The sequence below is a fragment of the Rhinatrema bivittatum genome, chromosome 5 (genome assembly GCF_901001135.1).
Source record: "Rhinatrema bivittatum chromosome 5, aRhiBiv1.1, whole genome shotgun sequence".
NCBI lineage: Eukaryota > Metazoa > Chordata > Amphibia > Gymnophiona > Rhinatrematidae > Rhinatrema > Rhinatrema bivittatum.
This window is the reverse complement of record NC_042619.1, coordinates 173959253-173987069: the sequence shown is the minus strand read 5'-3', so window position 1 is coordinate 173987069 and position 27817 is coordinate 173959253. Positions and strand designations below refer to the sequence as shown.

At 44.2% G+C, this 27817-nt stretch overlaps 1 protein-coding gene across 2 annotated transcripts in view; it reads right to left on the bottom strand.

The window, feature by feature from the left end:
• Positions 1 to 223: 223 nt before the first annotated feature.
• The window catches only part of UCHL3 (ubiquitin C-terminal hydrolase L3), a 118077-nt gene continuing 90483 nt past the window's right edge, over positions 224 to 27817 (bottom strand). For both annotated transcript variants that reach the window (XM_029603029.1, XM_029603030.1), the window contains 3 exons: positions 13119 to 13194; positions 10939 to 10997; positions 224 to 469 (listed from right to left, as the gene is read on the bottom strand). In XM_029603029.1, coding sequence (XP_029458889.1) covers positions 386 to 469; positions 10939 to 10997; positions 13119 to 13194 — 219 coding nt within the window. In that variant the 3' untranslated portion in view covers positions 224 to 385. The remainder of the gene's footprint in view (positions 470 to 10938; positions 10998 to 13118; positions 13195 to 27817) is intronic.

The following is a 27817-nucleotide window of genomic DNA, read 5'->3' as shown; positions in this document are numbered from 1 at the left end:
TACTTAGTGTTTGGGTACTTGCCAAGTACTTGTAACCTGATTGGCCACTGTTGGAAACAGGATGCTGGGCTTGATGGACCTTTGCTCTGACCCAGAATGGCAACTTCTTATGTTTTTATGTAGAATCCCTTATAATTCCCATGTACTTGATTTTAATCATCAACTTTCCACTTGTGTAGAAGACAGCGAAATTTTTTAATAAGCAAGGCACAGCAAATTCAAGTAAGGATTAATGCAAAGTTTAATTAACATACAGAATTCTGCAAAACATAGTGAATGAAAATATCAAAAACAAATATTTGCAGTATGAGTGTGTGGGCAGGAGAGTGAGTTTTTGGTTTGAGTTACAAATAGCAAGCCAATTGCTGTCATCAATTTGGGTCCTTTATGCTTTGGAGAGAGCAACTACGGTAAATCTCAATTCATCTGGATCACGCTGCATGAACTTCTTACATACTTCTATTGCATCCTAGAAAGAAAAAAAAAACCAAACACAAGTTACAAACTGTGAAAGATATGGAAAGTACTGTCCACATTAAACACAGAGGTAATAACCTACAATAGTATATTTACCCACGTAGTAAAGCAATCAGCTCTTTCATAGGACTTTACAATGGAACCATAAACCCTGTGAGGAATGGAAATGATATTGCTTCTTGGAAATGTTACTTTTTTTAATTTGAGGGGGAAAAAATGAATACTGCTGTGCCCCAGGAGCAGTTCCTCTGCCAGCACTGTACTAAGTACATGATTAGACCGATCATGTATTTAGTAATTTTTGCTCATATAGAAAAACAATTTCATGTTGGCAATCTCGGTTTGATTCTGATGAAAGCATTCAAAGATACGGGAATAAAAAAAAGTCCATTACAGTAATGGATCAAGAAACACTGATTGGCTCAAGAGAGAAATGGTGCCAGGTTGTAAAATGGAGCCACAGCCTGCCTTGATGACAGGATTGCTGCCATGATGGCTGGCTAGATGGGGATAAGGAGCGGGAATAAAAATGGAACAGAACTCTAGGTAGCTACACATTAAGGCTCATGTTATGGCCCCAGCTGAAACAAGTCCAAATGCAGGCAAAATAAATGTTTAAAAAAAAAAAATTCCCAATTACAAAAATAATGAATAAACTACAAGCTGGTGACGTGTTTGGCAAAGCCAGTCACAATGTGTGCCATGAATCTGTCTCAGAGTCCATATTAGTAAAAGAAATACTTGTTTGGCCCTATACTACTGAAGTAGGTAGATGGGGTGCGGCGGCACCAGCTAGAAATCCTCATCGTAAAAGCCATTCTGGCACATGGGAATCTTATCAAGATACTCTCAGCAATATCCGAGAACCAAATCCCAACCAAAAGAAATGGAGAAATTACTTACCTGATAATTTCATTTTCCTTACTGTGGACAGATGGATTCAGGACCAATGGGTTATGTTCTTCCCCGCTAGCAGATGGAGACAGGTTTCAAAGCAGACATTACCCTAGATCAGGGGTGGGGAATTCCAGTCCTCGAGGGCCACAAACCTGTCGAGGTTTAGGATATCCTAATGAATATGCATGACATAGATTTGCATACAACTGAGGCAGAGTGCATGCAAATCTCTCGAGGACCGGAAGTGCCCACCCCTACCCTAGATATATCTCTGCTGTGACCTTAGCCATTCAATATTCTCTTCAAAAGCCATTGTGGACATATTATAGACAAATGAATAAAATTTGGATACAACTTAATAACTTGATTAAAAACTTTATTAAAAAACTGGTGATTGTAACTGTTCTCAACCAAACATAAGCGCTGAATTCCAGCAACATTATAGATGCCCTGATCTAGGGATAGGGCAACGGCTTACCTGTAACCTCTTGGAATAGAGATTCACCTCATCGACAATTCCTTGGTACCGTTCATGGGCAGCCATGGGCGGGATGCTGAATCCATCTATCTACACTAAGGAAAACAAAATTATCAGGTAAATAGTTTTTCCATTTCATTGTGTGTAGCCAGATGGACTCAAGACTAATAAGATGAACAAAAGCTACTCCCGAATGGGGCGGGAGGCTGCCCGCAGTCCAGTTAGCACCGCCCTCACAAAGGCTGCGTCTCCTCGGGCTTGGATGTCCAGGCGACTTAATCGGGAGAAGGTATGTAGGGAGGGCCACGTTGCTGCTCGATAGATGTCGATGGGAGACAGTAGCTTAGCTTCCGCCCAGGATAATGCCTGGGCCTTAGTGGAATGAGCTTTAACCTAAAGGGGTAAAGGCTTCCCTGCCTCTACATAAGCTCCCGTGATCACTTCCTTGATCCAGCAAGCTATGGTAGCTCGCAAAAGCCACTTTGTTTTGTTTCCTTCCACCGTGAAGAACAAATAAGCGGTCCATCTTGCGGTTCTGAACATTCCAGATACTGTACTAAAATCCTACTGACGTTTAAGTGGCATAGGAGGCGGTAGCCTTCCATGTCCTTGTGACTATCTAGAAACAGTAAGGAAATGAACTGGTTCAGGTGAAACTCCAAGACTACCTTTGGTAAGAAGGAAGGAACAGTGCGAAGCTGTAACATTCCTGGAGTAAACAGAGGAACTGCTCTGACATGACAGCACCTGTAGTTCAGAGATGCAACGAGCCAAGCATATCGCCACCAAGAATACAGTCTTTAGCATTAACAGGCGTAGAGACAGACTGCGCTGCGGCCGAAAGGCCCTGCTAAAAAGTCCAATACTAGATTGAGGTTCCATAGGGGGACTAGACACTTTAAGGGTGGTCGGAGGTGTTTAACCCCTTTTAGGAAACGGGCCAAGTCCAGATGCATAGACAGACAGGCTCCGTTCACCTCACCTCTGAAACAGGAGAGAGCAGACACCTGGACCTTCAAGGTGTTGAGGGACAACCCTTTGATCAAGCAGTCCTGTAAAAATTCCAGAATCATGGGGATCTTGGATGTCAGAGGGGGCAACCCACGTTCCTCGCACCAGGCCTCAAATATTCTCCAGATCCACATGAATGCCAGGAAGTCAACAACTTCTACGCATGGATCAAGGTGGTGATTACTGCCATGAATATCCCCGCTTCGTCAGGCAAGCCCTCTCAAGGGCCAGATCGTAAGACAAAACAGAGTTGGGTCCTCGCGAAGGATCGGACCTTGTTGGAGAAGGTCCCTGTATGGAAGGAAGCACAAGGGACTCATCACCAGAAGCCTCCAAGTCTGTATACCATAGGCATCTGGGCCAGTCTGGGGCCACCAGAAGGACTAATCCTCTGTGGCATTCGATCTTTAGGATGACCTTGCCCAGCAGAGGCCAGAGGGAAGGTGTACAAGTAAGTCCTCCTCTGGCCAGGTCTGGACAAGGGTGTCGATCCCTTGGGAGTGCTGATCACTTCTTTGACTGAAAGATTGGGGGACCTTCACATTGTGAGACTAGGCCAGTAGGTCAATGGATGGGAGGCCCCAGCGATCTACTAGGAGCTGAAAGGCTCTGGTTGACACCATCCATTCCCCTGGATCCAGACTCTCCCTGCTGAGAAAGTCTGTTCTGACATTGTCTTTTCCCATGATGTGGGAGGCAGAGATCCCTTGCAGATTTAACTCCACCTATTCCATTAAAGGGGCTCTATTTCCAGAGACAAGTGATGGGTTTTGGTTCTTCCCTGGTGGTTGATGTAAGATACCATTGTTGCGTTGTCCGACAACACATGACAGCTCGGGCTTCCAGGAGATTTATGTTCCAGCACGCCTCTTCCTTGGTCCATCACCCCTGGGTTGTCAATTCCTGACAGTGAGCTCCCCACCCTCGAAGGCTCGTGTCCATCGTGAGCACTAGCCAGTTTGGTGGGGACAGGCTTACACCCTTGCTTAGATGAACTACCTGTAGACACATCACTGGAGCTGAGAACACATTTCCATTGGTAGATGATGCGGATCAAGTAGTCTTGAGACAGTGGGTTCCAAAGTGACAGGAGGGAGAATTGGAGTGGCTGCATGTGTATCCTCACCCATGGTATTACCTCCAGGGTTGACGCTATCAGGCTGAGAACCTGGAGGTGGCCCCACATCTTGGGGCGCATTATGTTCGTCAAACAGCACTTGGCACATCAGTCCTTATCCTTGAGGGAGGGAGGGAGGAAGACTTTGTCCTGCTTGGTGTCGAACCGGACTCCCTGGTACTCTAAAGATGGGGAAGGCTTGAGGCTGCTCTTGTCCATGTTCATGACCCAACCAAGTCCCTGAAGCAGGGATCTGACCCTGCTGGTCACCTGGAGGCTCTCTTCTAATGACTTTGCCTGGATCAGTCAGTCATCTAAGTAAGGGTGCATCAGGATCCCTTCCCCCCCCCCCCCCCCCACAGTGCCGCTGCCGCCAGAACCACCATAATTTTGGAGAATGTTCTGAGTACAGCTGTCAGGCCAAAGGGCAATGCCCGGAACTGATAATGGTGGCCCAGTACTGCAAAGTGTAGGAAATTCTGGTGGTCTTCACGGATTGGGATATGAAGGTAGGCTTCTGAGAGATCCAGGGAGGTTAAGAACTCTCCCAGTTCTACGGCCATTATAAGTGGATTGATGCTCTTAAGGTCCAGGATGGGGATGAAAGATGGAATAATCCCCTGGGGCGTAGGTACCAGGGTTATAGCCCTCAAATTGAGGAGCCTTATCAACATGGCTTCCACTGCTTGTGCTGGGAGTGGCAAGGTGACATCATGAACATGTCCTGAGGGAAACTGCAAAATTCCAGACCGTATCCTTCTTGTATGATATCCAGTACCCATTTGGCAGACGTGATCTCAACCCACCGCTGATAGCAGAGGAATAGTCTGCCACCTATCTTCTTGTGCCATGGATGGGTCTGCCAAACTTCATTGGGTCGAACCTGAGCCCGAACCAGTTCCCCTTTTTGGTTGTTGGCTCTGAAAGGACTGAGACCTTCCAGAAAGCCGAGATGTCCGAAATGAGTTTCTGTAAGGCCAGTAGCACTGATTGCCCCTGGCACGACCCCTCATGGGTGAGGGGCGCTGGAGACCTTTTATTTTTCGGTAGCCAAGGGACTGGCGATTCACCCCACTTACTGGGCTAGTTTTTCCAATTCGCTTCCGAATAGGAGGGATCCCCTTAAAGGGCATCTTTGTGAGGTTTGCTTTAGAGATCGCATCTGCTGACCAGTTTTGTATCCATAGCCATCTTCTGGCCGCCACCACCGAGGCTACTCCTCTGACCGAGGTGTGAACTAAATCAGAGCTTGCGTCCACTAGGAAAGCCGCGGTGGGCTCCATCGCCTCTCTGGAATGTGCCCCTGAGCTATCTGCCTCTTGAGAGAGAAGCAGACATGAGCGACCTGAAGTCATTGCTGTCACATCAAAGGCTTGCTTAAGGAGGGACTCCAATTGTCTATCGTGCGCATTCTTCAAGGCTGCTCCTCCCTCTACTGGGATAGTTTTTCGCTTCAAAACTGTACAGACCAGGGCATCCACTTTCAGGAAACAAAGACATTCTTTGGCTGCTAGGTCCAGAGGGTACAAGGCCTCCCAGGCCCAACCTCCTTTAAAGCTGGCTTCCGGGGCGCTCCATTCCATGTCAACCAACTCCTGGGTGGCTTCCAGCATTGGGAAATAGCAAGGTGACTTTCCATAGAGACATCAGGATGAGATTCTTCTTTGGTTCGGACATAGGGTCCATGCCGAGAACTCACAGAATTTTCAGGGTCTGGGAGACCAGGGCCAGCAATTCATCTCTGTGGAAAAAACTGTAGCATGGTCCAGTATGGTTCCAGGCCTGGAGGGATTTCCCCGACCTCTAATGAGTCTGCATCCCCTTCATTGTCTGTGGTGTCTGGTTCCCTGCAAGGATACCCTTGGTAAGGTGAGGCACATTCCAAGGCATGCTGATAGAGATGGGAGGACAAGGCCTTCCCGGCTAGGGCTCAGGCCAGGCAGGGGCAGCAGCTGACTGTGCCTGAACAAAGGTTTGAAGGCCCTGAAAAAACTCCACCCAAGAAAAAAAAGGTAGCCGGGTCCATACCTAGCCCAGGAGGAACTGGGGTAGGCGCCGAACTGCCCTCTCTTGAGGAGGGCACAGTCCTGGGATTGCTCAAATCCGGGTTGCTACCATATAAGGTCATGGCTGACCCATCCTCCGACTGGGAGGGGCCGGGCTTGGAAAAGTTCTGAGGGTCCAGCCCTCCCTGGCTTTCCTTACAGTGCTGACAGAAAGGAATCTAGGTCAGAATGTGCAGACCTAATATGGCAGGCAGCACAAAGAGTGTTGTTTGTGCTTCTTTGTTGCTGGAGCCATAGTTCACTGTAGCTTGTGTGTTCAGCCAGCTAGTGCTTGGAGTCGAGCCAACACAAATCCGCCCAGAAGCGTGTAATTATAAGTGTCCGGTTGTGCACAGGTATACATGTGGTTATGCATGCTGGTATGCGCACAGGAGTGTGCAAACTTATGCGTACGTTAGGCGTACAAGGCTGGTCCACACCACGCGTACAGACGGTCAATGGGGAAAACGGTGCCACACCAAACCGCTAGCAAGATGGAACCACCGCGGCCTGCCATGTGGAGAACTGACCAAGCCTGAAGTGGGGCTTAGCCCATCGGGGGACCACTCAACCTGCTCTGAAACCCTTTCCTTAACTGGATCGGGAACATTGTCTGTACGGCGCACCAAGCAAGAAGACCAGAGGAAAGTCTTACCGAAGCCCTTCCACGTCTCTGAACTGGAGGAGTTCTTTCCTTACCTGGGTTCAGTGATTACCAGTTGAGAACAGAGACTGTCTCAAGTTGCGGGGGGAGAGGGCTTAGGCCATCACCGCCATACTCTGCTTCCTGCATCTGCTGCCTTTTAGCTGCTTTAGTAGCAAAGTCCATGCCGGGAACTGGCTACTGGACCAAGGCACACCTCTGAGGGATCTCAGAAATCGCCTCAGGAATTTTCAAATGGGGGAGGGATCTTTAGGTATCACCGCAGGAGAGCAGGGCTCAATCTTTCTCCAATTTAAAGGTAAACTGTTCTTCTTCGAACTAGTACTGCAATTCTGCTAAACACCAATGCTGGTGTGGGGATAGCATGTCCACATCTGCTAGGAGATGGAGAGATACTGAATGGCTCAGGTCACAGCAGGCATATATCTAGGGTGACCCTGACTGTCTCCATATGCTAGCAGGGGAGTACATAACCCATTGGTCCTGAGTCCATCTGGCTACACACTAGGAAAACAAAATCATCAGGTAAGTAATTTCTCCATTTCTTATCATGTACTTAGTAATCTTTGCTCATTTAGAAAACAATTTCATGTTGGCAATCTGGGTTTGATTCTGGATGAAAGCATTCAAAGCTATGGGAATAGAAAATGTCTATCACAGTACGGGATCAAGAAACACTGATAGTCTCAAGAGAAAAATAGTGTCAGGTTGTAAAACGGAACCACAGCCTGTCTTGGTGACAGGATTGTTGCCATGATGGCTGGCTAGATGGGGATAAGGAGAGAGAATAAAAATGTAACAGAGCTCTAGGTATACTCATGAGAGGCTTCTAAGAAAGTAAAAAGTCATGGGATAGGTGGCGATGTCCTTTCGTTGATTACAAACTGGTTAAAAGATAGGAAACAGTAGGATTAAATGGTCAATTTTCTCAGTGGAAAAGGGGTAAACAATGGAGTGCCTCAGGGATCTGTACTTGGACCGGTGCTTTTCAATACATTTATAAATGATCTGGAAAGGAATAAGCCGAGTGAGGTAATCAAATTTGCACATGATACAAAATTATTCAGAGTAGTTAAATTACAAGCAGATTGTGATTAATTGCAGGAGGAACCTTGTGAGAGACTGAAAAATTGAGCATCCAAATGGCAGATGAAATTTAATGTGGATAAGTGCAAGGTGATTCATATAGGGAAAAATAACCCATGCTATAGTTACACAATGTTAGGTTCCATATTAGAAGCTACCACCCAAGAAAGAGATCTAGGCGACATAGTGGATAATACATTGAAATCGTCGGTTCAGTGTGCTGCAGAAGTCAAAAAAGCAAACAATGTTAGAAATTATTAGGAAGGGAATGGTGAATAAAATGGAAAATGTCATATTGCCTCTGTATCGCTCCGTGGTGAGACTGCACCTTGAATACTGTGTACAATTTTGGTTGCTGCATCTCAAAAAAGATATAGTTGAAATGGAGAAGATAGAGAAGAGCGACCAAAATGATAAAGGGGATGGAACAGCTACCCTATGAGGAAAGACTAAAGACGCAAGGGCTGTTCAGCTTAGAAAAGAGACGGCTGAGGGGGGATATGATAGAGGTGTTTAAAATCATGAGAGGCCTAGAACAGGTAAATGTGACTTACTTACTCTTTCAGAAAATAGAAAGACTAGGGGGCACGCCATGAAGTTAGCATGTAGCAAATTTAAAACTAATCAGAGAACATTCTTTCACACTCAACGCACAATTAAACTCTGGAATTTGTCGCCAGGGGATGTAGTTAGTGAAGTTAGTGTAGCTGGGTTTAAAAAAAGATTTGGACAATTTCTTGGAGAATTCCATTACCTGCTATTAATCAAGTTGACTTAGAAAATAGCCACTGCTATTACTAGCATCAGTAGCATGGGATATACTTAGTTTTTGGGTACTTTTAGGTATTTCCCTATCCCCAGAGAGTTTACAATCTAAGTTTGTACCTGAGGCAATGGAGGGTAAAATGACTTGCCCAGAGGTCACAAGGAGTGACGGCAGGACTCGAACCCTGGTCTCCTGGTTCATAGCCCACTGCTCTAACCACTGCATTCTCCCCAAGTGACTTGATGATCTGGTCTAAATCATCCCCGAAGAGAAATTTACCCTTAAAAGGAAGAGATCCCAGGCTTGACTTGGAGGAGTAATCTGCCGACCAGTTACGAAGCCAGAGGAGATGGCGTGCAGAGACCACTGAAACCATTGATCTTGCCAGCACTCATAGGAGATCATTCAGGCCATCCGCTCCGTAGGCTATAACAGCCTCTAGGCGGTCTGCCTGGCTCGCTTCCTCTGGTGGGAGGTCCTGAGAGGTAAGGAGTTGTTGAACCCAGCGAAGCCCCGCTCTTTGTGCCAGTGAGCTACAAATGGTCGCTCGGACTCCCAATGCTGAAACCTCAAATACCCTTTTGAGGTAGACTTCCAGCTTCCTGTCCTGTAGATCCCACAGGGCTGTGCCTCCTGTAACTGGGATAGTTGTCCACTTTGTAACTGCTGAGACCGCGGAGTCAACTTCAGAACCTTAACATCTATAAAGTCCTCGGGGAGAGGGTATAACTTATCCACCGCTCTGCTGACTTTCAGAGAGGCTTCGGGTGTATCCCATTCTCTGGCCAAAAGTTGTAGGAAGGCCCTTGACGGGGGAAGGCCCTTGACGGAGGGCAGAGACCCGCCAGTACTGGGTCTCCCTTCTTTCCCGAGGTGAAGGGTCCCGGCGGATCCTGTGGAGCCTTGATGTCCAGCTCTTGCAGAATATGTGGAATAAGAGCGTCTAACTCTGGAAAATCCGGAGCACACTCGGGTCATCTCCTTCCATCTGTGCGGCGAGAAGGGGATCATCCAGGCCAAGTAGGGGATGATCCAGAGCAGGATCTGGAGCAAGGTCAGCTGTCCTGGGGACTTTGGAAGGCAGGGGTCCGGAGGCTGGCCCATCCTTGCCAGGTAAGGATTATGCATCAGTAAAATAAAGTCTGTGGTGAATGGAGGGGGACCCCGGGGGGGGGGGGGGTAGATTAGAACAGTCTTCAGGCTGTATATGGGGTCCCAGGGGCAGAACCAGCGGAGGAATGTCTGAAAAATCCTCCCAATCTTCTCCTGCCGGCACCTGCATGACTGACTCTGGGCCCAAGATGGCCGACATTCCCGCGCGAAGCGGAATCGAGGCTGGCCCCTGTTGCTGAAGGCACGCTGGAGCACGCGAAGGAAGGCGTCCCGGCGGCTGTGAGGTGCCCGCCCCACCAGGGAGGCACCGCGTGCATACCCCCTCGCGGGATAACCGCGATCCCAATTCCCCACACGCCGAGCATCGGAGGACCCTTGGCATGCTGACATGGGGGTGGGGGGGGGGGGGGGGGGGAGGGAAATGTTGAAAGCCGCGATGAAACAGGGACAGCGCCGCGGGCAGTGGGAAGATGCGTCCGCTTAGCTACTGACCCCGATGAAACAGTGCCAGCAGAGGAATGTGACCTCTCTGCGGCTAGTGGCCCCGGGGAATGTGCGTCTCGGGGCGGAACACGGCGAGGGGGGGGGGGGGGAGAGGTTGAAACCTCTAACATCCACCCCCAGAGGTGCTGAAACGAGAAACCTAGAAGAAAAAAAGGTTAAAACAAAATCACAAAGAACTTACCCCAGCGGGCAGGGAAAGAAAAGTAAAAAGCAGACTAGTTAGAGACAGACCCGTCTGCAAGCCAATAGAAATCACTATGCTTGACTTTTTTTTTTTTTAATAGCTTGATCCATGTAAAGCAATCACAAGAAAAGAAGGTAGAAAGAACAAACTCTCTCCTAGACAGGAGAAGCTAAGGTTCCCCATCTCCTATATGCTGGAGTCAGAAAGATACTGAGGACTCACAGAGGGTGCACTGGTATATAAGGCAGCACCCTCCGAAGCCTTATCTGACTCCATCTGCTGGACAGGGGGGACATAACCCACCATCTGGACTGATCCTGGTACGTACAGGGAATTTGAGTTTTATGCAGTAATGAGATCAATTTTATCTTTTATGTTTGTGGTCTTATGGCTATTTCATGTATACCACCTTCAGCATCACTGGAAAGGCAGCCTCGAAATCAAAATAAGATGTCTATGATGGGTGGTGGGGGGAGGGGAGAGCCCTGCAATATTTTTACCATCCTTTGCTTTTATATGCAAGGCAGATTGATGCTCCAGCCTGGGCAAGCCTGGTAAAGTACCAGCCTCTGAAATTTTTTTTTTTAATTTCTTACCTCCAGCAAGGTTTCATCGCTAGTCCGTCCATGGCTTACTGGAAAAGGTTTACGTCCATCTGTAAGGAATAAAAATGCACACAAAAAGGTAACACAATGAGAGATCATTCCAGACATTTTATTTTCCAATACTTCTTTTCTATTTCATTTAAATACTTGTGCAATATATGAACTAAAAAAAAGTGTTTCCATTTGTTTAAAAAAAAAAAAAAAAGGATTATAAATAATTGAGTTATAGTCACATCTTTGCATTCAGAACATAATATATTACATAATGTTCAAGAGTATGATTTCTTTAATAATCAGTGGATAGTAAGTTTTATAGCAGAAAATCTATAGCTTGATAGACTTGTTCCTTAACAGATTCTCCAAAAGACATTTATATATGATGCTGTTTATACAGAGAGGCAAAAATATCTTTTGTATGTTACATAAATAAGAATCAGGATCCCCCCCCAGCAGAGCGAACCAGATTCTATAATCAGGTAGAAGGCCTGCCATTTAAAGTACAAATATTAACCAAAAAACAAAAACAATATTTCAGAAAACCAGTAACAACGTGGTCCTCCCCTTCCAAGCAGTAAAAAAGAAAGGAACGCAGAGAGACAAAGGAAAAACAAGGGAGTTTCCAAAGGTAACAAATCAAATGAAACGGCTTTAATAGAGATTTAAAAACCCATCAGTTATATATGCATCAGCATTAAATGACTTAAGGCTCTGAGGAAGAGGTTATCGGCCTTCAGGCCTCTATAAAAAGACTTCAATTATTCAGGCAGGAAAAATATGAAACATTCATTACCCTCTCTTGATTAGACATTTACAAGGATAACTTCTAAGTACAAAACAAAAACCTAACAATACAATTTCTTCCTGAAAGCTAGAAAACCTTTCCTATTAACTTGGGTAGCTTGAGCAAGATCGCAAAAAATCCTCACGAGCTGACCATAAAAAAAGAAAAGAAAAAGAGAAGAAAACTTTGAGCATTACATTACTCAAGTCCACAGATGAAATAGAGATCAGCAGGATACTCCACTCGCCTGTGCGCGCGATACAGTATTTAAATGAGGCCCGGCGGTAGAAACGGGCAAAAGGAGGCGCATGGGACACTAGCGCGTCCCTAGTGCCTCCTTTTTGGCAGGAGCGGCGGCTGTCAGTGGGTTTGACAGCCGACGCTCAATTTTGCCGGCGTCTGTTCTTGAGCCCGCTGACAGCCACGGGCTCGGAAACTGGACGCCAGCAAAACTGAGCGTCCGGTTTTCGACCCAGACAGCCGACTTCCAATTTTTTTTTTTAACTTTTTTTTTTTTTTTTTTTTCTGCTTTTCTGTGCACTTTCCCAGTGCTGGAAGAAATTAGCGCCTACCTTTGGGTAGGCGCTAATTTCTGAAAGTAAAATGTGCGGCTTGGCTGCACATTTTACTTTCTGAATCGCATGCGAATATCTAATAGGGCCATCAACATGCATTTGCAACATGCATTTGCATGTTGAGGGCGCTATTAGGTTCGGCGGGTTGGACGCGCGTTTTCCGCCCCTTACTGAATATGGGGTAAGGGAAAACGCATGTCCAATGGCAGGTTAACAGTGCGCTCCGTTGGCCGATACAGTACTGTACTGTATCGGCCTGTAGGATTGTAAGCCCTCTGGGGATAGGGAAATACCTACAGTACCTGAATGTAAACTGATGTGATATCTCAGATCGAATGTCAATATATTTAACAAACTGAAATATAGCAACTGTCCAAGAATATACGGAAACAAAGGTTCATAATGAGAGGGAACATGAAGCCTGCACATTTATTACTGGACCAGTCAGGAGGCAGGTAATTTCCTACAAGTTCTTAGACATTTTAATGGAAGGTGACACCAATAGCAATATTCTCAAGAGCACGCTCTGCTGATTTCAGTCAATAACCCCAAGCTTAGCTCTACCTGCAGGCAAAGCTCTGATCACAAGTAGGGGCATGCATGGAATAAAAAGTGTTTTGTGTTGCATTGTCATCTCTTTTTGTAATTAGGAAGTTTGTTTCATTTCCCTGTGTATATCTGTTTATATCATTTTAGCACATGCAGTGTTTTAACATGCATACTATACTAACAGCATGCATGAAATGACAAAATTTGGTTCAGACTCCTCATATTCCCTCTTCTCTGCATAAAAAGAAAGTCACAGTTGGTCTTACCTAGCTCATAAAGGTGATCTTGTAGATGAACAAAGGCAATAAAGTGCAGGTCTACTTTTTCATCTATACTTGGTGCCTACAGAAGGGGGGAAGAAAATGCAAGGTGTCATTCAATGTACATTAACACAAACCAGCAACAGCAATGGAGAGGAGCAGCAGCTTTGTTGTTAAGGAAGCACTCAGTCAACAAGCAGTTTGACCAGGGCTCCAAGAACTAAACATTACCAGAATAATGCTATTAGCAGCTTATGCATTAGCCACTTAACAGCACTTACGGGGTACTTAAGCAATGGCTCGAACATTAAATTATGCAAAAGGGCCATGCTACTAAAAAGAGTGAACTGAACAACAAATACACAAGAATAGTGCCTCGTGAAAACAGAGATAGGCCAATTCAGTACAGTGCGCTCCAACCCGTGTTTGGACCAGAGTTTGATGCACTAGCTTTACCCCTTATTCAGTAAGGGGTAATAGCGCATCGAAAACGCACGTCCAACCCCCCTGAAACAAATAGCGCCCGCAACATGCAAATGCATGTTGATGGCCCTATTAATTATTCCCAAGCGATACAGAAAGTAAAATGTGCAGCCAACTTGCACATCTTACTTTCAGAAATTAGCGCCTACCCAAAGGTAGGCGTTAATTTCTCTCGGCACCGGGAAAGTGCACAGAAAAGCAGTAAAAACTGCTTTTCTGTACACCCTCTCACTTAATATCATGGCAATATTAAGTCAGAGGTCCCAAAAGTTAAAAATAATAATAAATAAATAAAATTTTAAAAATAAAATAAAATTAGCCTGTTAGCTAGTTCAGTCAAGGTGGATGCTGCTAGACTCCTGAGAACACTCCCAGCCAGGATTTAAATAAATAAAGCAGTATTTCCTACCCACTGACCTCTCAAAGCAATTACAAAGTGCTGCAGAAAGAGAAAATGAATGGGAGTGCTTGATTGAGCAAAAACCCACACTTGTACTGGAAAAACACTGGTTCACGGAGATGGAATTTCTGTAGTTTCAGAAAACTCTGACCATTGCAACCAAGCAAACAAAGCATAGAGCTTTCCTCTGCCAAATTCCTAAGCTGCTTAAACACAAGATTTCACCTCCTGATCCTTGGCCATATTCTGCCAATAAATAAATTCAGGTAATCTCTGGAGAATGTTTGCAGCATAGTTGGATGGGGCCCCACAGAAACTCTGTGCACAGCTACCTCTCCACCCCCCCCCCCAGACATGGAATGAAAAAGCTTTCCAGAAACATTTTAGAACCTCCAGCACGCCATGCAAGCATCTTGAAAACATACTTACTCTTGATTAAAGCCTAGCAGGAGCTGTACAGGGCCCAAGACAAGTCCATGGGAGCTGATCTACCACCCCCCCTTTTTTTTTTTTTTTTTTTTTTTATACTTAACCCCCATATTCTTCCCTTCTCCATCTTAATATTTTGCCCCCAGTGTTTTCCAAAACCTCTTACTTCAGATTGTCCCCACCCAAACTTGACTCCCCATCTTGGTTTCCTTCTTTTAGGTCTTTTTTTTCACCATCATAAATCACACCATGTTTCCATCCCAGCCCTGTTCTGTAGTTTCACATACCTTCTCTCTCCTTTTAAAATGGCTTCATTATTCCCCTCCCACATATCCTATATCCACAAATGATTTCCTCATGCATTTTTCCTCTTTTGAACCCCTCATCTCCTTGGTCCTCTGCCTCCTCACATGTGCCTAGAACATCAAGTCACACACCTTCACTCTTCCTGTCCATATCCCACTCAACTGCCAAATAGAACTTACACTGCCCACCAAACATCCATAATTCACAAATACTATGCAATCATAGCAAATTCCAAGAATTCAAAGCATGCCATGATTTCCTCTCTCTCAATACTAAGAGCAGCTGATGTATTCCAAACATTAGAAAAGGTGAAAGGAAGGCCAAACGACTGCCAGCATGGTTAAAATGTGAGATAAAAGGCTATTTTAGCCAAAAGAACTTTCAGCAATAGAAAGATCCAACTGAAGAAAATAGGGGAAAAAAAAGCATAAGCACTGTCAAGTTAGATGTAAAACACTGAAAAAAGGCAGGCAAAGAAAATTGAAAAGAAATTGGGTGTAGAGACAAAAACTCAAAAAACCTTTTTCCTAAATGTAGCTGAAGCAGGAAGTCTGTTGGACTGTTAGATGATCAAGGAGTTATAAGGTCACTTAGAGAAGACAAGGTCATAGCAGAAAGTCTAAATTAATTCTTTGCTTCGGTGTTTGTGCAAGAGAATATTGAGATATCTGTGCTAGAAACAGTATTTAATGGTGATGATTCAGAAGAACTGAAACAAAGCATGGTGAACCTAGATGATATAATAGGGCCGACTGACAAACTAAATAGCAGCAAATCACCTGATCCAGATAGTTTATACACCAGAGTTCTGAAAAACTCAAAACTGAAATTGCAGATTACTAGGAATTTGGAATTTGTCATTAAAAAATATTGCACTTTAAGATTGGAGAGTGGCCAATGTGATGTCAATCTTTAAAAAGAACTCCAGGGGTGATCTGGGAATCTATAGACCAGTGAGCCCGACAATGCTGGGAAAAAATAGTAGAACCTATTCTAAAGAATATAATCACAGGGCATATAAAAAGACATGATTTAATGAGACACAGCCAACATGGATTTATACAAGGGAAGTCTTGCTTTATCAATCAAGGGATTAATAAATGTGGATAATGGTGATCCAGTGGATATAGTGTATTCGGATTTTTAGATGGCAGTTGACAAAAGTCCTGAGAAAAATAAAATATAGGATAGGAAGCAATGTCCTATTGTGAATTGCAAACTGATTAAAAATTGGAAGCAAAATCATAAAAATGTATCAAGAGGCAATTGTGATTTTTGATTGTGACTTGGTTTCATTATCTGATTGTATTTTGCTTCTTCCATTTTTTGTATTGGTTGCCTCTTGAATAAAGAAAGCTTAAAAAAAAAATAGGAAGCAGACAATAGGAATAAATTATCAGTTTTTTCCAGTGGAGAAATGTAAACAGTGAAGTGCCTCAGGGATCTTTACTGGGATCGATGCTTTTTAATATATTTAGAAATGATCTGGAAAAGGAAAGAACGAGTGATGTGATCAAATTTGTAGATGACACAAAATTCCGAGTAGTGAAATCACACACAGATTATAAGAAACTGCATGAAGGCCTTGCGAGATTGGAAAATAGGGCATTCAAATGGCAGATAAAATTTAATGTGGACAAGTGCAAAGTGATGTGCATTGGGAAAAGTAACCCACACTAATTGTATGATGTTAGGATCCATATTAGAAGTTACCACCCAGGAAAAGGATCTGGACATCACTGTGAGTAATACTTTGAAATCCTCAACTCAGTATGCTGTAGAGACAGTTAAAGAAAGTATTAGGAAAAGAACGGACAATAAAACAGAATGTCATAGTACCTCTGTATCATTCCATGGTTTGACTGCACCTTTGAATAAATGTGTGCAATTCTGGTTGCATCTTAAAAAAAAAAAAAAAAAAAGATATAGCTGAACTAGAAAAGGTACAGAGAATGGCAACCAAAATGATAAAGGGATGGAATGATTCCCTTATGAGGAAAGGCTAAAGAGGTTGAGGAAGACAGCTGAGGGGGATATGATAGAGGTCTATAAAATCATGAGTGGAATAGAACAGGTAAATGTGAATCAGACACTCCATGAAGTTAGTAAATAGCACATTTAAAACAAAAATCAGAGAAAATTCATTTTTCACTCAACCCACAATTAAATTCTCAAATTCATTGCTAGAGAATGTGGTAAGGGCAGCTAGTGTAGCTAGGCTTAAAAAAAAGGTTTGTACAAGTTCTTGGAGAAGTACATAAACAGTTATTAACTAGATAGACTTGGGAAATGCCACCGTTTATCCCTGGGTGCTAACAGCATTGAGATCTATCTACTGTTTGCCATTCTGCCAGGTACTTGTGACCTGGATTGGCCACTGTTGGAAACAGGATACTGGGCTTGATGGACCCTCAGTCTGGCCCAGTATGACAATTCTTATGTTATGTTCTTGTGACAAGAATGCCTCCTTTAGTCCGTTTACCTGATTTTATCAGACATATTAGAGCTGCAAGATCTACCAAGAGTGGATGAAGATATCAGGCCAGTAAGTGAAGACAGGCTTGCTGCCTATGACACGCCAATTGAGATGGAGTGTTTTACTGGCTCGGCTCACTTTCCTCCACATCTGAGCTTCTAAACACAGGCAGAAGCCTCCCCTGAACTTGCTCATGATGGAGGAAAAGGGCGACAAGTATCCAAAGCAGAAGTACTGGAACCTGTCCATATTTTTGCCTAGCCCCATCCTCCTCTCTAAATCCCAGCCATCACAGCAACAACCTTCAGCAAGGGGGTCAGTCAGTCAACGAGTGGCTCTCTTTGTAAGAGGGCACTCATGCACACACTGGCTCTTGCAGTCCTTCTACCCCCTCACGCCCAGAGTATTTCCTTAAGCATGCGTTTTCATGCAGTGGAGAGTGGCCTTTCACAAAGTCTATTTCTGGCCTTCTGCATGGATATAAAAGGTACATCTGCTCTATGCAATACTGGATAAGACTGAACTAGTAATAGCTGTCTTTGTCTAAAGAGAAGTTTAAAGAATGCAGCCACGGAACCTGTGTTGTGATGGAAGAGCACAAGGCATCCCGACAATGGAGGGTAGGATTATTGGTGGGGGGGCTTTCTAAGGCCTTGTGTGTTCATAGAAAAGGTACCGATACGCATAACATTTCTTTTTTGTAAAACACACCCCATGAAAAGCTTTAGTTCATAATATTGTTTTCATTGGTTCACAGGGGGACAAGGGGGGGGGGGAGGGGGAGTCATAGCCATCACACAGAGGTCAATACTGTAAAGCTTCATATATATAACCGAGTTCTCAAAAACCAAGGTCAAGTTTAAAGTTCAAAAATCAAAACACCTCTAAAATGAGACCCTCCATTCAGTAGACCTTAATCCATTTGCTTAACAGCTGTTCCCATATTTTCTTTGATGAATGCTAACCATTAATTATGTCCCATCTCTTTAATCATAGGTCTCACTTATTTTTTAAAATACATTTTTGGAAATTAAAAGATGTGACCTAAACTTAAATGTGTTGAAAATTACACCAGACATAAAAAATTGTAACACTTATCTTATTTGAATTTTGCATTCATAATGGTTGCTTGACATATGCCACGTTTTAATTTACAACGCTAGATCACTTTCTTCTACTGCAACTTTTTATATGTACAAATTTTTTTTTCAAAAAGTGAGACCTATGATTAAAGAGCATAATTAATGCTTAGCGCTCCTCAAAAAAATATGGGAACAGCTGTTAAGTGAATGGATTAGACTCTACTGTATGAGGGTTTCATTTTAGAGGTATTATAGTTTTTGGACTTTAAATTTGGCCTTGGATTTTGATTATGTTATATTGTTTATATTATGGTATTTTTTTGGTTCATCTAGTGTGATTATAACTGAGTTACCGGCACACAATTTGTTGTTCAAATGAGTTTTCCCCTGCCGACTGCATGGATCTTGTGCGCATGGCTGTGAACGTACAAAATTTATCCAGACAAAAAAAAAAAACAGGTGTCGATAGAGGCATTCTGGAGGCTAGGCAAAAAAACTTTGGCCAGTGAGTACACAGAGCACGCGTATTGGGTACAATTACATGCCCAGGCCTAGTTGGACAAACTGTTATAACTTTCTTTATCCAGGTTGAATATCTGTGGAAAGTTATGCACACAATTTACCCAGATAAATCTGCCGCTCATCAGCAATCTGAATACTGACCTCACAGTGATCAAAATTCAAGGTGCACAAGGTTCTCGAAAGAACAAAGGTCTGTGGCCTCTGGCCAAGGACTGTTGCTAGGTAGGAGAAATCTGGCCCGAAAAGGGAATATAAATAAGAGAAACCCCCAGATACTTGCCAATTAAGGTTCATAGTGTCATAGCCCAAGACTGGAAGATTCAGACTAAACTGCAAGCCGAAAGGAGAAGGAAAACTGTCCAGCCAAAGAACAAAAAAAGGGCTTCCATGAGGACTGTGTAATACATAATATGATGCTTTGTGCTGCCCCGTCCATGCCCACTTGAAACGGCCATCAAAAAAATAATTATATTCTGAAAAGTGGCCAAATGTTTTTAGCTTCATGCCAGGCCGATAGCAGCAAGTCAGGCAGGATCAATGGCTCTCTCTCTGCCCTTTTCCTAAATGTGCATGACATTAGGGAAGAGGGGACGTTTCCTTGAAGGAAAAACAAAGGAAGAGATACAGAAATGAAAAAGAAATGAGAGCAAGACAAGGGCAAGGCCTGCAAACACTGACAACTGCCCGTAACTGCAATCCTATTTTAAAACTCAAGAGTGTGAATATTTATAGTTATGACAGGGCTTCCAGTGGGATTTCATGAAATAAAGGCCATAATTAAAAAATAAACCTCCTTACCTTACTTCACCTCCTGGCTTCTTACTCAGAGAGCTACCTCTGGTTCCAGAGGTTACCGGTTCAAAGCCTCCTGTGCCTGACATTAGTACTACAGATGAGTCCAGATTCCTGGGTTTTGCTTCTCTGCCAGCAGATGGAGACAGAGAAAGTTTCACTGACAGTGTATATAACCCAATGTGCCACCTGCAGTCCCCCTCAGTATTGACCTGTACCCAAGCCAAGATGTCAGCAACCATAAATGTATAAGCAAAATTTCTAAGCAAACTCCCTACCCTCCGAGCCGGAAGGTAGTGAAGTAGCCCAAAAAGACAATAGAGAACTTGTTTGCCAAATTTAACATAAGTGAACAGCATTGAAAACCTCCAACAACTTCACAATACATGCAAAGCAACAGTATGAGCAGCATACTCTCCCCCCCCCCCCCCCCAATAAATAGGTGGGTCACTGGACTGATCTGTGGTATTACAGGAACAAAAATTAACAGGTAAGAACCAATTTTCTTTTCCCTGTACGTACCCAGATCAGTCCAGACTCCTGGAATGTACCAAAGCTGCCCTTAACTCGTGTGGGACCTGGAGAGTTCCACTTGTAGAACACACTCACCAAAGCAGAAAGAAGCCAGAGCCCCAACATCCAAGCAATAATGCTTAGCAAAAATGTGTGACTAACCCAGCAGCCACCAAAACCTTTAATGTGGAGACACCTATTGTGAGTCAGCCCAGGAAGTTGCCTGAGAATGTGTCAAGTGTGCCCCTAAACCCCCCAGCAGCGGGCACCCTTTAGAAATGTAAGTCAACTAATCGCTTCCTTCAGCCACCACACAACTGTAGTCTTAAGACGCCTTACTCCCTTCATTGGACCACTCCACAGTACAAAGAGGTGACCTGATCTACAGAACTCATGTGACCTTTAGCTACCTCAGTGATGCATAGCTCCCACCTAAGAGCTTAAGCTCCCCCATGTGAGGCATAGAGGAATCCAAATCTGGAAAAGCTGGAAGCTCCACTGTCTAAGATGGAACACAGAGACTACCCCAAGCAGAAAAGAAGGCACCATGCATAAAGATACCTCAGACATCTGTAGGAAGAGATCTCAACATAATGCCTGGAGCACTGAAATTCTCTTGGCTGAAAAAATAGCCACCAAGAAAATCACTTTAAGAGTCAAGTCCTTAACCGTAGCTCTTTAGTGGTTCAAACCGAGCCTCACACAATCTTCTAAGGATTAGATTCAGATTCCAAGATGGATAAATGTTCCACACCTGAGGAAGCAAGTTCTTAGCTCTCTGAAGGAACCATGTAACATCCAAATGTGCAGACAGATACCCGAGCACTTTACCCCAGAGACAAACCAGTTGCTACCTGGACTCAGAGTTAAAGGCCAATCCCTTGACCAGAAGCTTTCTGCAGAAAAGCCAAAATATGCAACACCATGGCCTGAACAGGCTGAGGCTGCACTTTGTCAACAGCAGACCAGGATTCGAGGATCCTCCAAATTCACACATATGTCTAGGATGTAGAAGGCTGCCTAGCTTGCAATAAGGTGGAAATAACTGCTTCAGATTGTCCCCTCCATCTCAGTCATCTCTTCTCAGAATCAAACCATGAGAGAGAAGTGAGCCACCTGACCTGAAAATACTGGGCCTTGGTGGAAAACAGTTGACTGATGTCTGAACCTCAGGGACCCGTCTATGGTCATGTTCATTAGATCTGGGAAGCATGGTTGATATGGCCACTCTGGAGTTACCAAGGCCACATTGTCCAGATGTTTCTCTATCTGCTGAAATCCCTTGTCCCACTAGAAGCCATGGAGGGTTGACAAAGAAGAATCCCTCTAGTCCATGGAAGCGCTAGTGCTCCGATTCCTTCCGTACAGTGTTCTTTCAGTGGCTGTAAAGCAACAATGCCATGGTGTTGACTTTGGTCAAGATACTCCCATCTTCTGTGAATGAGACATCATTGCCTCCAACAGCTCCCATTCCCCAGGGTCTAACTATTTCAGACTGAGAAAATCTGCTTCAACGTTGTTCACTCTGGCAATGAGAGATCCTGCCAGCTGCTCCAAGTGCTGCTCTGCCTAGAGAATCAACTCCCGGGCCTCTCGAGCCATTGACTGATTCTTGGGTCTGCCTCGATGGTTGATGTAGGCCACAGTTGTCACACTGTCGAATAGGATCCTTATTGGATGGCTGCTTAACCTTGGCAGACAGCAAGCAACACAAAATGCACCACTTTCATCTCTAACCAACTGACAGATTATGAGGCCTCCTGTTTCAACCACTGGCCCTGTGCAGACTGATCTTGCCACACCACCCTCCATCTGGAGAGATTTGCATTGGTGATGACTATTACCCAATTCAAAACCTCCAATTTCGCACCACGCTCGAGACTGGTGCGAGTAAGCCACCATGAAAGACTGTCCCTGGCTTCCCACTCTAACAGAAGAGGAAGACGAAACTCTTCCAATAACAGATTCCAGTGGGAGAGAAGAGCCCCCAGCAGAGGCCGCATATGCGTGAATGCCCAAAGCATTAATTCTGATGTCGATGCCATAGAATCCAGGACTTGTAATATTCCCAGACTCTGGGTACTGAAAGCTCTAGCTGAAGTCTAATCTGACTCTGCAATTTCAGCAATCTTTCTCCGTGAGACACACTCTATACTAGCATGTCGAACTGAGCTTGTAGATATCCAGAGTCTAAGAGGACTAAATGTCTCATTGCTAGGTTCATCACCCATCCTAGAGATTTCAAGCACATCAGTACTTTTGGTACTGATTGACAGAGGTCCTCTGATTTTGTACAAATGAGCCAGTTGTCCAGACATCCTCCTTTTACAATGCAGCTGCCCTCACCAACATCACCTTGGTGAAGGTATGTGGAGCCATCTCCAGCCAAAGGGAAAGGCTCAAAACCAAAAATGTTCCCTTAGGACCATAAACCTCAGCAATCTCTGGTACTCTGGCCCAATGGCTATGTGCAGATACGCCTCTGTCAAGGAACTCTCCCTTGTGTACCACCACTATGATGGACTTCAGATTTTCCATGCGGAAACAGGGAACCTAGAGAGCCGCATTTACCTTTTTTAAATCCACTCTCTCTTGAATTATATTAGGGGGGGGGGGGGAGGGGGAGTAAAAGGATGCTTAACTTAAAATTGACCTCCATCCACAATAAGCATGTTCAGGATCTGAGCCTAGAAACTCAGCAAAATGAAAAAAATCTGAGCATTCCCTTGAACAGCCTCCCTGTGGCATTTGCCCACCATGACTGATAAATGGGAGGCCTGAGTACACGATCCCTACATAGTAGGTTGCTTTGCCTTCTCTGGTTCCCCTGCAGAAAGGCCTGCAGGCCCTGGAAACACTCCACCCAGGAGGAGGAAGGATCTATACCTGAGCCCACAGGCCCAACCTTACTCTCTCCAAACCTCTCTCAAGGAAGATTCTGCCCTTGGGAACAAGCGAGGAGGAGAAAGACCATTGTCTCGCCTCCCACTCCACTCCGCTCCAGAGACACCATACACCGAGGGGATGTTCCAACATAGGCAAAAGCGGTAATAGTCAAATCGCTTTGAACATCTACATAGCACCGACACAAATGGAGAGTGTGAGGACTGAATTACTATCAGACTGCAAGCTTCACAAATAGCAAGTTCCTCCGTTGTCTCATGGGGGATGAGGGATCTGGACCACCAGATGTGCACTCCACGGACCAAGCAATCAGAAGGGTCACCAATCACCAATCCCCTGTTCCTCCACCTCAAACCGGGGGGAAAGGGGGGGGGGGGGGGGGATGGTCCCACCAGGACCTCACAACCCCCTGGGAGGATCCAGAAATTGTATCTTTTCTTCTTTTTTTTCCCTCTCTCGTCACACTGCAGGTTTTACACCATCTACCATCTGCTGGAGACAGAAATACTGAAGGAATGCAGGTGGCACATTGTGTTATGGTCAGTGTCAGTGAAAATCTGTCTCCATATGCTGGAAGGGGGGGGGGGGGGGGGGAAAACCCAGGAGTCTGGACTGATCTGTGTACGTACAGGGAAATTGCATTTCTCTTTCTCTGGTGTGCCGCACTGCTCTCAGAGTCTGGTTTCTCAGATGTTCCTTTCAGTTTTTGTGGAGGAGCCGCCGAGGAGTTAGAGCAGCAGGCAATGAACGGAGAGACCAGGGTTCGAACCCCTACTGTTGCTCCTTGTGCAGTCACCTCACCCTCCATTACCTCAGGTACAAACAGGAAGAATAACTTTAAAACAGCTGTGTGCATTTATGTGTGGATATGGGCGTTCAAAAATCTACTCCTGCATTTTGATATGATATGCGCAGGTTATAAAATACGTGGAAAATGTACCCTGCAACCTGTGTACATGTAAAAAAAAAAAACAAAAAAAAAAACACCCCAAAAAACCCCATAACACACGTAAATATATATATTGCACTTATTCGGACAAGCTTCAATTTATCAGGCCAAGTCATAAAAGTGATACTTTGCAGCTTCTTAGATAAATTGGAACTTGTCCAGATGAGTGCCATTACTTAGCTGGATAAAGTGAAATTTGTCCAGACAAGTGCCGCTTTCAAGATTTATCCAGCTAAGTAGCAGCAACACCCCCCCCTACTTAGCCAGATAAAATCAGAATAAGTAGCGTACAACGGCTATACTCACTTCTAACTAAAAATAAACGTGTGGAGATGTTACCCGTGCAATTTACATGCATTCATTCCCCCCCTCCCCCCCCCCCCGCAAGTCCGGTTTTACGTGTGCAAGTCAGGAGATGTTCTAACATGCGCACGGCGATGGAATTATCAGTTTTACCTATTAGTCTCCCAATTCGCCCAATCCACAGGCAGGTCATTGAGACCCTCCTGGCTCTTCAGCCTCAACTCCCTGCATTTCACTCACTCAGTCACCCCCCCCCCCACCCAGTCAGGATTTCATTTTTACTCTAGAAATAGCGCAGGAGTAAAAACAAGTGAGTAAGCTGCCAAATTGCTTATCAAATAGCAACTTACATGCATAAAAGGTTGGCTCTACCCTGGCCCACCCCCCTTTTTTTTTGTTTTACACGGGTTTATACAAAATATTAATGCGCAAATTTTGAAAATTCACTTTTTAAGATTGTCAACCCTCGTGAGTCAGGGAAATACCTTCAATACCTGAACTTAATCTGCTTTGAAATGCCTGAAAGGCAGAAAATAAAATATAAAGAACATTTATATTTAACAATTATGTTGCAACTAATTAAGCCATGTTTATGAACACTGAGCCTGAGAGAGAGCGGGAAAAAAAAAAAATCTCGCTCTTTGTTGCAAGCAATTGGTTTTAATCCCATGTTGGACAACTGAAAGAGAAACAGATGGCTTACAGATGGGACGCTTATGTGCAAGTAGCTATATCTTATCTTTTCATTTGAGACTCCAAAAGACCTAATGATAACTTCAAACTAACTGCCTGGCAAAGTCTGAAATGTGGTGAGCGAAAGATCAGAGCTTGCTCTGTGAGAAACAATTCAAGATGAAAGGCACACTAGCAGAGAGCATTCCCCTGAGAAATCCTGAAAATCAGGCAAATTAAATCTTTCATGAAAAAAAAAAAAAAAAACCCAGCTGATGGTTAAATGATTTAAGACTTTAAAACGTTACAACTAGAGCTGCATTCTTGAAAATTACACCCTGGTGGAATTATTGGCCACTTTGAAGTATCATTTTAATCTGGTCATTTCAAAAAGGATCCATCTATAAAGAAACCCCCCCCCCTCCAAAAAAAAAAAAACCCCCAAAAAAACCAGAACACTTCATGTGACTGCAAACCAAGAAACAATTTAGTTCCCTCTTAAGAGATCACAGACCCAGCCGCCCTCTGACCTTCTGTCAGAGCCAGTTAGGAAAGTGGCAAAGGAATGCACACGCAAGTGATCAGGTTTGGTTGTGTATATAAAAGAAAAAAAAAAAAAGGGGAAGTTAGAGCCCTCTATTCTTAAGTGAACCTTTTGCAGTCAAAACGTGAGAGGCTTGGCATGTTTGCTAGAAATACCTATCAGGATCCATAGCTAGCAGAGATACAAACAGCATTCGTAAGACTGCTGAAACAGAAAGATGAGGCGGAGTCAACATGTCCTAGTCTAGTGAGGGACAAGTCTCCTGGCTAGAAACCAAGTAAGCGAATTCTGGAAATTGAGTGAGCCTGGCAGAATAAGATTTTAGATGTCAATGCTTGTGAAGTACATGCTCATAGCTACATGACTGTAATGGGGGGAGTGGGCAAAGAAGAATGACTTCTCTAGCCATTAATCAGGAGCAGAGAAATCACCCAAAGGTTTTTAAAATAATTAGGAGCCTTTCTGGGCTGGAATACGGACAGCGCGACAGGATTATTGATAGCCTATCCAGTGAAGATTTTGTTATCCATTTTGACAGCAAGACTGCCACCATTAGGGAAGATGCTACTTCATGTCCTACTCTACCTCGTGCTCTGCCAGGGCTATTCATGAGATTACTGCAATCACCTCTTGCACTTTGAATGTTTTTACCTCAACTGAATACCTAACTGATTTTCAGAAGCAGACAGATGGAAGCAGGTAAACTACTGGATTTGATAAAAAAGTTTCTTTTTTTGTTGTTTAGATCCGATACTATCTGGGTTGTTGAAATCTGAAACTGGGTCTCCTGCCTATCTTTGTGTTTTATCAATTTTAGCTTGGAGCAAGGTATGTGGCTGCTGCTTTAAAAGTAGCGACAATTCAACAAATATTAAAGGACAAAACACTTTGACCCCACTGCGATGGATAAGTATCAAACATATCTAATCTCCCCTTTTCTAGGTAAAATCATGGAAAAGGTAGTTTATCATCAGATTAAGGATTTTATAGCAGAGGAATAATGACTTTTCCCTGCCAATCAGAGTTTCGCCATGGACACAACAGAGGCTGACCTCTTGCTCTATTAGATGGGATAAGAATGCATGTGGACAAGGATTTTGGATTCCCTACTCCTATTGTTAGATCTTTCCACGGCATCTGACACATTCCCTCCCACCAACATCCCCTTTCTAACCTATCCTAATAACCAGCTAGAAATACTTACTCGCTTCGCTTTAGCTTTCCCACCCACCACTTACAAAATAACTAGTTAAAGTGTGGAGAGTGTTGGCAATTTCTGGCACTGCTTGAAATGGTTTGTGTCTCTTCTATTTGGATGCACACAATGGGTGTGCTTGGAAACTCAATGTTCATCTACAAGATCTCGTTGCGGGGTTCCCCAGAGCACAGTCCTTTTGCCGCTACTTTTCAATCTGTATTTGGCTCCTTTAGCTGTACTAATCCAGGGGTTTGGATTGGGTTGCCAGGATTCTGTTGATGTCATTCAACGGGCTGCTCACATTGGACCTGGCAATTTCAAAAGTGAATGATTGAATCCTGCATCTGATTTGGTGTGAACATCAAGAGCCAAACGGAGCACCTTTAAATCTGTGGCTCTACAGACTCAACTGCTGTGGGAGGGCTCTTGCTGTGCTTCCTGTTTCGGGGGCAACTCTGATTCCAAAACTGTTTGCAATCTAGGGAGAAAGACTGGATTCAAGGCTCTCTATGCAAAACAGGTTGCCTCAGTAGTTTAAAAGGGCCTGGTTTGAGCCTACAGCAGATACGCCAGCTTCGGTCCTGGTTCCAGGGCATCACTTGCGATAGTTTTAAGTGCTTTCAGTGCCTCCAAAATACAATGGCAAGGTAACTGATAGGGACAATGAAATCGGACCATATTACAACAATGGTCTGCATCTTTCTAAGAAATGCATCTTGATGCAAAAGGGGAATGGCTCAGATCACACTGACAAAAGTTGAGAGACTTGGTTGAATCAGGTTGTCACCCCCCCAATAAAGTACTTGGAGAAACAGACAGAAGGTGAGAATCGCATAATGCTGTATGTAAAGAACAAGGAGAATAAAGTGGGTAAATAAGAGTATATACAAAAGGGAAGACCAGCAAAAGCATATCCGGGAGAACATGTATAAGCTTTCATGGTCTGGGGTGAACAAAATCCCAGGCATGGAGGCCCTAATGGAAAAAGCAGATTTGAATATTGGTAATATCACAGAAACAAGGTATAAGGAGTCACATTATTGGGATAGAGCCTTGCTAGATTGTTCTGTTCAGGAAGGACAGGGTAGATAGGAAAAGGAGAGTTAGCAGCACTTTGTATAAAAGCAACACC